The sequence below is a fragment of the Pecten maximus genome, chromosome 7 (assembly GCF_902652985.1).
Source record: "Pecten maximus chromosome 7, xPecMax1.1, whole genome shotgun sequence".
Classification (NCBI taxonomy): Eukaryota; Metazoa; Mollusca; class Bivalvia; order Pectinida; family Pectinidae; genus Pecten; species Pecten maximus.
In genome coordinates, this window is record NC_047021.1 from 9,600,430 (window position 1) to 9,613,346 (window position 12,917).

Consider the following 12,917-nt stretch of genomic DNA (forward strand, 5'->3'; position numbering starts at 1 on the left):
AGCCATTAATTCTAGCCATGAATTTTCTACAAGTCAAATCAGCTATTGCTGACGCAGCCTCGCTGTCACTCTGTTTGAAAGACAAAACTACAAGGACATTTTTCTGTCAGTACCAAAATAGGAATTGCAAGAACTACATCTCGCTTAACAGTGCCACCCGTGTCAGTTTCAAATATACAAGTGTCTCTCTATACTACTAACAAGAAATGTGTTCTACAGGTCATGAATCCATCAGACAAAGACATTGTTATTAACAATAATAGAGCCTTATCATCAGCATCAGTCACTGACAACCAGTCTGTCAAATCATTTGATTCAACAATAGAACAAGTAAATGAGAAATCAAGCTCTGAAGCGAAAACATCTGAACTTTCTTTTGATTTCAGTACTTCAGACCTCCCGTATAACCAAAGAGACATTCTTTTTATGTTTCTCAACCAAAATAGGTCTATTTTAGCTTCAGATCTTCCTGACTTATGTCGAACAGATGCCATCTATCCCTCGGCAGTCAGAGCTGAAACTGAGTGAAAAAAATCAGAAAATGTTAGATAATAATATTATCATTTAATCAACTTCAATATGGTAAGCACCAGATGTAATGATCAAAAAGCGCAATAGTCAGCTATGGTTTGCTCACCACAGTGCACTGAAATGGCTCAAAAATTTCAATCAACTTGGAGACTAGCTCGTCGGTCTGTTCTTTTACATGGGTATGATTATAGAATACTCTACAAGACAAGTAAGCATAATGAAGTTGCGGATGGACTCTCACGACGTACATAGCCAGACTCGAAGTCTATTCCAATAGAGGATTATATTCCCAGTGCTAATGTGCTATCTATACAAGATCAACAATTCGACACAACAGTTGAACAAAGTGAGTGTAAGCCTATGTTTCATGTTAGCTTTCAGTATCTTAGGACTCACCTTCCAGAGTTGTTCCCCTTGTTACTGTAACAGAAACTATAGATCATATACCTTTAGATACACTACCAATACTTTAGTCTACATGTCCCCATTTTTTTTTTCTATCTATCAGTATCTTCTATCAGGCATTCTTCCAACTAACAAAATTAAAGCAGATAGTGGTCAGTACCATACAAATCAGTATGTTTTACTTGACAAGACTTTGTACCATCTGTACTATCCTCGCTCATCCCGCCGACACCAACAACCTATACGACAATTAGCCGTGTCAAGAGATTTGCGAGAGTCATAAAGTCATATCACGATAGTCTAGCAGGAGCAGCCCACCATAATCCACATACCATGCATTACAACTGAAATACTCTTGGCCTGGAATGTGTCAAGGCCTGGAATATATGGATGAATCCGACCCGGTGAGTCGTGGAGTTGCTACAGACTTTGTTGAAAATGTAATAGCACGAACCCGTATAACAACAGTTGTTGATATTCATAAACCTATAGAGGAGCACACGAGGCATCACTACCATCATTTTAGACACCGTAAAGATGATGATCGCAATAACAGGAAACGTCATCAATCAGTGATAGAGTACGATAAATTAAATGACGTCAGAACCGAGTTTGATGCCAAAACTTGAGGCCGTGTACACTGTACATGAAAATAGGTAGCATCCAGTCGTACGCTGAAGCGGTATAAACTCATCATAATACTAAGGATAAGACACGTAAAGTCATTGTCCGGAACCTGACTGGTACGGACGAATCCCAGAAGTCTGCCGAAAACGCCATTTTGACAATCTTACGTAAGGAATTGAAGCTGAAAGACGTAAAAAATAAATGACATTTAAAGAAAGCATAGCTTTAATTGGAAATCTTTGACATTACAAACACAGGAGCAAAAAGACAAAGTTCTCTCACGCAAAAAACTTCAACGGTCTACTGACGCCTACAAGTACGTATATATTGAACGAGACACAGACAATGAATACAGAAAACAACAATGAAATCTGAGAGTTATACCCAGTCATCTCGGGAACGTTTATAAAGTGATCAACGTCGGATATTGAAGGATAGTGAAAGTAGAGGGAGATATAAACTCCTATGAATTATGGCATTCAAGTAGAAGACATGATGATATCTATCCTTCTGTATGCGGACGATATAGCCATCATATCGCCGGATAAAAACTTTATGCGAAATATGCTTGATAAACTAGCAGAATGGTGTGAAAAATGAAAACTGTTTATAAACCAAGGACAAAGGCCACGTGGTTCATTTTCGTAACCCTTCTTCGCCTGTAACATAATTTAGATTTACATTTGGTGAATATTGACATTTGTTCTAAGTATAAATACTTAGGATTGTGGTTCCATGAACATCTCGATCAACATCTCGCTGTACGAGAGTCGTACAAGTCTTCGAATAGAGCCCTTTATGTCCTTTACCCAAAGTTCACCCACGCGGGTGGTATGACTTACTCGGTTTATACCAAACTGTACATGTCTTTAGTGGAGCCTATAACTTACTTCGTCAGTGGACTCTGGGGAATAAACACCTACAGAGAAGTAACAGTACTAAAAAACAAGGCCTATCGATATTTTCTTAGACCATCGAAGTTCAGTAATTTGGCCACAATGAGTGACAGGGGGTGGACGTCAACTACCACGAAACATGCAATTGATATTTTAAGGCTTTATTTAAGAATAACTCATCTGAAACAGACAATTGATATTTTAAGACTTTATTTAAGAATAACTCATCTGAAACAGACTATTGATATTTTAAGACTTTATTTAAGAATAACTCATCTGAAACAGACTATTGATATTTTATGATTTTATTTAAGAATAACTAATGTGGAAAGTGATAGGGCATTGAGTAAAACTCATAAATGGTCCAAGTCTCTCCGTAATTCTTGGGATTCGCTAATATATAATCTAATGGTAAAGGCTAACATAATGTATACAGTTTCAGCACAAAAGTCAGTAAACTGGAAAATAATAAATATTAAATAGAAATAACAAAATATCAGTGTTGACAGCTGGCAAAATCTATTGTGAAATGATTATCGAAATGCTTATGGTAATAAGTTACGTCTTTATAGAACCTATAAATATGAGCCTGCAATAAGCAATTATATGAAATTTGTTAAATTTAGAGGCATGCCAAACCGATTTACCCATAAAAAATAGAATCTGTAAATATTGTTTTTCAAATGAGGTTGAAGACGAAGTTCACTTTTTAATGCAATGTGATTATATTAATGATTTACGCTGGCCTCCTTTAGTTGACGCTAACATGTTGATTTTGATAGTATGGACAGTTATAATCAGTTTAAATATCTAGTAGATAAATCTTCACCAAATCTTCTAGCCGATCAACTCTATGCTATATGGAGAAGAAAAAGAAGGAACTTTTCGTAGCTTTTAATTAATGTAACATAACGTGGCTACGTACTTTACTATTTTTAATAACTTAGGATAGTCTTACCTTATTAACTTTAAGCATGGAATATATCAATACTTTATTTTGTTTTATGTATTACAGTGTCTAAATAAGTCATATGTTTTATTTGTCAATTTCCATTAACAATATATAATAAAAATGATACAAAAAGGAATCAGAAACAAGTGTTAAGACACTTATATAAATATGACGCCTATATATATATTAAGATAAATATATAACGTAGTAACACAATTGACGAAGGAGGACAGCTTTATGACTCGTGCCCTTATTGGGCCTCGAACTCACGATCTACGGCACCCAATCGCCTAGCCAGATATACCGACAGCCTATACCGCTGCGCCACATCGGCACTGTCGAATGTAAGATGGGGCGTCATTGTTTTCGGTGGGACCCCCGGACTCCCTTCCAACGTACGCTCGACTCGCGCCTGCGCCGCTCGCAGTGCTTGCACATTACATTGTAAAACCCCTCCAACTATTCGCCTGGATATGAGTAAAAGCTGTACGGCTGACATGTACAAAATAAAAAAAAACTTCTTTAAACAATAAGCAGATAATGCCTCTTAGAGGAGAGGCTATATCTATAGAGGCTGAATTAAAATATTTACTTTAGAACTTAGAAAAATAGAAATTTCACAGCGTTTCTATAAGCTGACTATGGGAAGTTGTAATACTTATCAAGGTACAGTTGTAATAACGTTGTATAGAAAACCACAGATTTTCACAGATTTTCCATATGAAAATACTGCACATGTTCCCGAGTTGAGTAAATGAAAAATGAATTGAGTATTGGCTATTAGCAGCTTGACCTGGACCTAAACCACTATTTACCTGTGACTGGGGCTATATATTGATAAGCACGCTCCAATGGATCTGAACTATTTCTTTCACAATGGGTTCATGGCGTGCCAGAAGAATAGGTACATGTAAATTTCAGGTGACCATTACTTAAATGCACGACGATCTACTTTTGATTGGTTTTACCTTGGGCCGACCCATATGTATAATGTAGACATGTACACGTGCAGTACCTGTACGGGACTATAGAACCAATATAGAAGAAACCTTACGTGAAATTATTGAAGCGGAAAGTTCAACCTGGAGGTAAGATTGGGTTTCTGTAATTTACAGAATAACGGTCCAATGTATATGTGTTGACAGTATGTATTGGTTTCATGCTACGTCAATAACGTAATGAAAACACGTATGGATATCAGACATTCAGAGTGGACAGGATATAGATCTCTGGTTTGTAGTATAAAGCAGTCCAAACACTTATCAAAAGTAGGCTTAGTCATCGGTATAGCAATGTGTACCACTGCCCTCCAGGTATAAAATAGACATGAAGATAGTTCAGACCGACGAATATCAATAAAAGGATATATGCCATCTTGGCCTTTGCTATATGCATTAAAACTAACCTCCACAACTGTATATAACCGTATACCTGTTACTATTTCAGAACAATGACAGCTCTACACAATGCCTGTGGAATCATTGTTATATCCGCAATATTTAGCGTCAATCAAGGTATGTATTACTCCTTACTAAAGCGAAAAATACGTAACACATTTTTTAGGACCATGGACTGGCCCCCAGACCCTAAGTTTTTTTTGTTAAGAATTGCCAAGCTAAATTCTAATACTAGATTATCTGCCCCTGAGAAGAAGGATGAAAAGTGGAAGAAAGAAAGGAAGGAGAAGAAAAGGAAGGGAGTACTTTGTAATATTTTAAAGTATTTTTATTCAAAGATAGTACAAAAGAAAAAAAAAAATATCATACTTTACACAATTTATGCCAAAAGAGAAAAGGACTGGATGGTAGACTTGTTACTAAAAATGTAGATTAACTCAATTATATATATTTACTGCAATTGTCAGACACTGGGATTCCAGCAAAAGAAGAAGGTACCACATGTATGCGATTATTAATATTTAATACAAATAAATGTGTAATGTATAAGTCAATAAAACAGATTAAAAAAGTATTATTCCATAATTTGCAAAAGTTTATCCCATTTTCTCCATTCAGCCAAACATTTGTTTTTTTCTTTTTCCCCTTTTTTAGAGCTACAAAATTTTCTGACTTTATAATGATCATAGATACAATAGAGTAAAGAGTTGATATTTAAAGATTTATGCAGACATCTGTTTCTGTATATGTATTGTTTTATAATCAAAATAATTTGATTATCTACTTTAAAGGATGGATTTTTATAATCACCATCATATTTACCAAAAAGCATTGTTTTTTTATTTAGTCTAAAGGGAATAAATAATGCATCTAACAATATATCTAGACCTTCAAGAAGATTCTGAACTTGATCACATTCCCAAAAAAGGTGAACAATTGATTCAATTTCTGAGTTACAAAAGTTACAGAATGGATTGTTTGTTAGTTTGGCTTTGAAAAGAAATGAATTAGTTGTTAAGATATGATGTGATATTCTAAATTGCAACCAGTGTAATCGTGAGTTTTTACTTACTGTAAAAGGAAGTGTATATATACTACACCAATCATTTAAATTGAAATCAAGTACGTTAGACCATTTCTCCTTCCTTTCCTCTTCTTTATGTATGTCTGTATATGTCTATATGGATTTTTGTCGTTTTGTTCAAGATTAAATAATATAAATGTTATGATTTGTATCCTGTCCACGTGTATCTGTGTTTGTTTTTATCTTACACCATTGATGTTAGGTGTGTATGTTTGTTAGGGTGAGAGGGTGAAACCATATGACGTTAAATATGAAAGGTTTTGGAAGAATATATAGTGTGAAAGCTGAACAATTGAGTGAATAGATGCAATATACATTAATTTGAATGTCAAAAAGATAGAATGTAGAGTGAGTGAGTGAGTAAGTATGTAAATGTTTCCGAAGTAAAAAATATATATGTACCTATGTATAATATGCCTTGGAAAAATAAAACAAATATAAAAAAAAAAAAGATTATCTGCCCCTAGTTTGATCCCTAGGAATCAGACATATCCTAGGGATCAAAATCATAAAGCTCTATTTTATTTATAATTTTAATATTCTAGAGACAGGGGACCAGTCTATTAGGACCACTCTACAGTCAATATGGTGTAACTAAGTATTAATGTGGTCTGAGTTTCCAGAACAATTTTTTGATAGTTAATACCTAATTTCATATTTGTAGTCGTCATATATGACGTGAATGATATACTGTATCCGAGTCATAGAACGAACAAAACATGGTAGAATGCAGTTTGATACATTGTAAGGTGCAACTACCATCTGTCTGACTTTACTCTAATCTATAATTAATATTGTAAGGTGCAACTATCATCTGTCTGATTTTACACAATGGTTTCGGAAATGACAAACTGTGCTTTATCCACATCCCAAAAATATTATTGCTTAATCTAAAACAAGCATACACAAAATGTAGATTCAACAAATCTCTTACATATAGTTACAGGCGGATCTGTGAGTCCAACTACCTAACTTATAGTTACAGACGGATCTGTGAGTCCAACTACCTAACTTATAGTTACAGGCGGATCTGTGAGTCCAACTACCTAACTTATAGTTACAGGCGGATCTGTGAGTCCAACTACCTAACTTATAGTTACAGACGGATCTGTGAGTCCAACTACCTTACTTATAGTTACAGACGGATCTGTGAGTCCAACTACCTAACTTATAGTTACAGGCGGATCTGTGAGTCCAACTACCTAACTTATAGTTACAGACGGATCTGTGAGTCCAACTACCTAACTTATAGTTACAGGCGGATCTGTGAGTCCAACTACATAACTTATAGTTACAGGCGGATCTGAGAGTCCAACTACCTAACTTATAGTTGCAGACGGATCTGTGAGTCCAACTACCTAACGTATAGTTGCAGGCGGATCTGTGAGTCCAACTACCTAACTTATAGTTACAGGCGGATCTGTGAGTCCAACTACCTAACTTATAGTTACAGGCGGATCTGTGAGTCCAACTACCTAACTTATAGTTACAGACGGATCTGTGAGTCCAACTACCTAACGTATAGTTACAGAAGGATCTGTGAGTCCAACTACCTAACTTATAGTTACAGGCGAATCTGTGAGTCCAACTACCTAACTTATATTTACCGACGGATCTGTGAGTCCAACTACCTTACTTATAGTTACAGGCGAATCTGTGAGTCCAACTACCTAACTTATAGTTACAGACGGATCTGTGAGTCCAACTACCTTACTTATAGTTACAGACGGATCTGTGAGTCCAACTACCTTACTTATAGTTACAGACGGATCTGTGATCCAACTACCTAACGTATAGTTACAGACGGATCTGTGAGTCCAACTACCTAACTTATAGTTACAGACGGATCTGTGATCCAACTACCTTACATATAGTTACAGGCGGATCTGTGAGTCCAACTACCTAACTTATAGTTGCAGACGGATCTGTTAGTCTAACTACCTAACTTATAGTTACAGACAGATCTGTGAGTCCAACTACCTAACTTATAGTTACAGGCGAATCTGTGAGTCCAACTACCTAACTTATAGTTACAGACGGATCTGTGATCCAACTACCTTACTTATAGTTACAGACGGATCTGTGAGTCCAACTACCTTACTTATAGTTACAGACGGATCTGTGAGTCCAACTACCTAACTTATAGTTACAGGCGGATCTGTGAGTCCAACTACCTTACTTATAGTTACAGACGGATCTGTTAGTCTAACTACCTAACTTATAGTTACAGACGGATCTGTTAGTCTAACTACCTAACTTATAGTTACAGACGGATCTGTGAGTCCAACTACCTAACTTATAGTTACAGGCGGATCTGTGAGTCCAACTACCTAACTTATAGTTACAGGCGGATCTGTGAGTCCAACTACCTAACTTATAGTTACAGACGGATCTGTGAGTCCAACTACCTAACTTATAGTTACAGACGGATCTGTGAGTCCAGCTACCTAACTTATAGTTACAGCCGGATCTGTGAGTCCAGCTACCTAACTTATAGTTACAGACGGATCTGTGAGTCCAACTACCTAACTTATAGTTACAGACGGATCTGTGAGTCCAACTACCTAACGTTATAGTTACAGGCGGATCTGTGAGTCCAACTACCTAACTTATAGTTACAGACGGATCTGTGAGTCCAACTACCTAACTTATAGTTACAGGCGGATCTGTGAGTCCAACTACCTAACTTATAGTTACAGACGGATCTGAGAGTCCAACTACCTAACTTATAGTTACAGGCGGATCTGTGAGTCCAGCTACCTAACTTATAGTTACAGGCGGATCTGTGAGTCCAGCTACCTTACTTATAGTTACAGGCGGATCTGTGAGTCCAACTACCTAACTTATAGTTACAGACGGATCTGTGAGTCCAACTACCTAACTTATAGTTACAGGCGGATCTGTGAGTCCAACTACCTAACTTATACTTACAGGCGGATCTGTGAGTCCAACTACCTAACTTATAGTTACAGACGGATCTGTGAGTCCAACTACCTAACGTATAGTTACAGACGGATCTGTGAGTCCAACTACCTAACTTATAGTTACAGGCGAATCTGTGAGTCCAACTACCTAACTTATAGTTACAGGCGGATCTGTGAGTCCAACTACCTTACTTATAGTTACAGACGGATCTGTTAGTCTAGCTACCTAACTTATAGTAACAGGCGGATCTGTGAGTCCAACTACCTTACTTATAGTTACAGACGGATCTGTGAGTCCAACTACCTAACGTATAGTTACAGACGGATCTGTGAGTCCAACTACCTAACTTATAGTTACAGACGGATCTGTGAGTCCAACTACCTTACTTATAGTTACAGACGGATCTGTGAGTCCAACTACCTAACTTATAGTTACAGGCGGACCTGTGTGTCCAACTACCTTACTTATAGTTACAGACGGATCTGTGAGTCCAACTACCTAACTTATAGTTACAGGCGGATCTGTGAGTCCAACTACCTTACTTATAGTTACAGACGGATCTGTGAGTCCAACTACCTAACTTATAGTTACAGGCGGACCTGTGTGTCCAACTACCTTACTTATAGTAACAGGCGGATCTGTGAGTCCAACTACCTTACTTATAGTTACAGACGGATCTGTGAGTCCAACTAACTCTCTTTATTTTAGCTACAGACGATTATTTGTTGACAACTGGACGACCACGTCCAGAAAAACCTAGGCCGAAGGACCTATCATCTTCAAACGCCGGAATGATAGGAGGGATTGTGGGAGCCTGTATCGCTGTAGTCGTCGTAGTCATTGGCGTGGTCTACTATGTTAGACTCAGACGAGGGTATGCACGCGAAATATAATCATTTATTAAGGTTACTCTGTTAATTGTTGATTGGAATTTTGGTCTAAATTTACCAATATCTATCTTTAATAGTGCACGTAAGTTTTCTACAGAAATAATTGTATTGGGTGTATCTGAGATGTTTTTTTTTTCTTCTACAAGTTACCGTTCCCTTTTCCTTGTGTTATCATCAATGATATTGTGTTATTTTTTCATTTCTAACATGTCTTAAATATTTTCTCATCGTTTATTTCACTTTGGCTATTTCATAGAGATGATATATACAGGCTTTTCCTGTTGTTCTATCCAATCGACTGAAAACCTTTGTCAATAAAGTTTGATGAAATAGAAATGAGTTATTTAACGCAATATGTAATGTATGGTTATTATCGCCGGGTTTTACCAATATAACACTCCTATCTCAACATGTAGTACACGACTTAACTGATTTATGTTATAAATCTATTCCTTCTACTGATACAATTCTCTTTAAAGATATTGTATCGGGATAATAATCATTTTACAAAACACGTTATGATATAATTTGTATATCAATGTAATACACTCTTTAGTATCTTATTCCCTTCAATTCTAAAGTAACTAAATTATTTACAGCAGGCAGAACCAACCAGACACCAAACCAGATGTCAACATAGCCTATGATAACCATGGCAACAATGCTACAAAAGAGGTTTGTTATATTTATCATACATTGCTTGTTTTGATTTTGTTTTGGGGGAAATCTTGAATTTATTTGGGGGGGGGGGGGGGGGGGGGGGGGGGGGGTAGAAAATATGTTTCAAGATTATTTACTCTTATTTTTTCTTACTTTTGTCCCAAACCATGTTTATGTCTTACCTAAAACTATTTTTGAATTGATTGTCTTTAGCTTTGGTGTATTTTACTGATCTAATTTATAAAATCAATAAAAATGTGATTTTATTAACCAGTCATACATTCATCCCACACAGTTAGCAGTATCGGATGACAAACGGGAACCCTACACGAGCCTGTCCACGACCACGGCAGTATCGGATGACAAACGGGAACCCTACACGAGCCTGTCCACGACCACGGCAGTATCGGATGACAAACGGGAACCCTACACGAGCCTGTCCACGACCACGGCAGTATCGGATGACAAACGGGAACCCTACACGAGCCTGTCCACGACCACGGCAGTATCGGATGACAAACGGGAACCCTACACGAGCCTGTCCACGACCACGGCAGTATCGGATGACAAACGGGAACCCTACACGAGCCTGTCCACGACCACGGCAGTATCGGATGACAAACGGGAACCCTACACGAGCCTGTCCACGACCACGGCAGTACACGTGTATGACGATTTGGTCCGAAATGTAGGCGGAACCTCAGATAGAGACGAAATTGAATATAGCTACATTAGCGAGAGTGATATAATAGCGGCACAAAAAGAGTCGGGAAATCCAATCCCATCAGTTGGAAACAAATAATCAACTCGTCCAGGACAACAGGACATTGATGTACCCTCCTCTATAAAGACAGAGTCGTCTGACATTGTGACTGACGACCCTCCTAAAGAGAAACAAATCCATGGTCAACTATACTTAAACTTGTTGGAGGGTGACAAGTCAAATAACAAGATCGGACATCAACAAATATCGTCAGATAACGGAATAACACACCCCCAGGAATATCTGGTTATAGAACCAGACCTAACGGGATAACTCGACCCCAGGGATATCTGGTTATAGAACCAGACCTAACGAGATAACCCGACCCCAGGAATATCTGGTTATAGAACCAGACCTAACGGGATAACTCGACCCCAGGAATATCTGGTTATAGAACCAGACCTAACGGGATAACTCGACCCCAGGAATATCTGGTTATAGAACCAGACCTAACGGGATAACTCGACCTCAGGGATATCTGGTTATAGAACCAGACCTAACGGGATAACTCGACCCCAGGGATATCTGGTTATAGAACCAGACCTAAGGTTATAGAACCAGACCTAACGGGATAACTCGACCCCAGGAATATCTGGTTATAGAACCAGACCTAACGGGATAACACACCCCCAGGAATATCTGGTTATAGAACCAGACCTAACGGGATAACCCGACCCCAGGGATATTTGGTTATAGAACCAGACCTAACGGGATAACTCGACCCCAGGAATATCTAGTTATAGAACCAGACCTAACGGAATAACACACCCCCAGGAATATCTGGTTATAGAACCAGACCAAACGAGATAACCCGACCCCAGGAATATCTGGTTATAGAACCAGACCTAACGGGATAACTCGACCCCAGGGATATCTGGTTATAGAACCAGACCTAACGGGATAACTCGACCCCAGGGATATCTGGTTATAGAACCAGACCTAAGGTTATAGAACCAGACCTAACGGGATAACTCGACCCCAGGAATATCTGGTTATAGAACCAGACCTAACGGGATAACACACCCCCAGGAATATCTGGTTATAGAACCAGACCTAACGGGATAACCCGACCCCAGGGATATTTGGTTATAGAACCAGACCTAACGGGATAACTCGACCCCAGGAATATCTAGTTATAGAACCAGACCTAACTGGATAACTCAACCCCAGGAATATCTGGTTATAGAACCAGACCAAACGAGATAACCCGACCCCAGGAATATCTGGTTCTAGGAGCAGAACTTACGGGATAGCATTAATATTGCAATACGTTCCAACTGTTTCATTCAACCACGGACTATCTAAGTCCATGTTTCAAATTTTTGACGATTGTGTTACTGATGCATTTATGTTTAAGTGATAGCAGTGACCTTTTGTAATATGAATTTAAAAACAACGCCGTAAAAAGGAATTTGGTTTAAATGTCTGAGATGTGCTCAATATGTAGCATATATGCATTTGTTTCAAATCATCGAGTTTACTATTGTTGTGCGCTCTATGTAACTGTAGATTATTTTTACAAATATCTTACTATAATCACGAAATAAACTAAATGTATGAAAATAGAACAAGCTCATTGATAACTTAGACGTTTAAAATGACAAGTATTTATGTATGGTTCAGATTATCAATTAATGAAAATTATGCAAAGAACATATTTCTGTATTTCGTTAAAACATATGTTCAGATCATTGTATCTATTTCAGAGCTATAACAGATACCCGTAGCTCGTTAATATGTCCAATGTTAGCTGAAATAAAGTTTATTGTGATGCTGATGTTTTTGTT

At 37.7% G+C, this 12,917-nt stretch overlaps 1 protein-coding gene across 8 annotated transcripts; it reads left to right on the top strand.

The window, feature by feature from the left end:
• Window positions 1-4,304: 4,304 nt before the first annotated feature.
• LOC117331541 lies at window positions 4,305-12,914 on the top strand. Of its 8 annotated transcripts, none has more exons than XR_004533576.1 (7): window positions 4,305-4,499; window positions 4,858-4,925; window positions 9,526-9,691; window positions 10,307-10,382; window positions 10,663-11,470; window positions 11,679-11,960; window positions 12,075-12,914. XR_004533576.1 is itself a non-coding variant. In XM_033890287.1 (5 exons), exons 2-5 carry the CDS (start codon window positions 4,862-4,864, stop codon window positions 11,167-11,169), a joined length of 813 nt encoding a protein of 270 aa, XP_033746178.1. In that variant the 5' UTR covers window positions 4,305-4,499; window positions 4,858-4,861; the 3' UTR covers window positions 11,170-11,671. The 8 variants fall into 8 exon arrangements, 3 of the variants coding, with proteins under 3 accessions (XP_033746178.1, XP_033746180.1, XP_033746179.1); XR_004533577.1 differs by having other exon boundaries at window positions 11,679-11,913; XR_004533573.1 differs by having other exon boundaries at window positions 11,679-12,914.
• The last annotated feature ends 3 nt before the right edge of the window (window positions 12,915-12,917 follow it).

What these genes read in the sequence shown, in the direction of transcription:
- LOC117331541 (XM_033890287.1), top strand. Translation starts at nt 4,862, where the DNA reads ATGACAGCTCTACACAATGCCTGTGGAATCATTGTTATATCCGCAATA. An exon ending in AATATTTAGCGTCAATCAAG is followed by an intron (nt 4,926 to 9,525) that starts GTATGTATTACT and finishes TCTTTATTTTAG; the next exon opens with CTACAGACGATTATTTGTTG. An exon ending in TATGTTAGACTCAGACGAGG is followed by an intron (nt 9,692 to 10,306) that starts GTATGCACGCGA and finishes AATTATTTACAG; the next exon opens with CAGGCAGAACCAACCAGACA.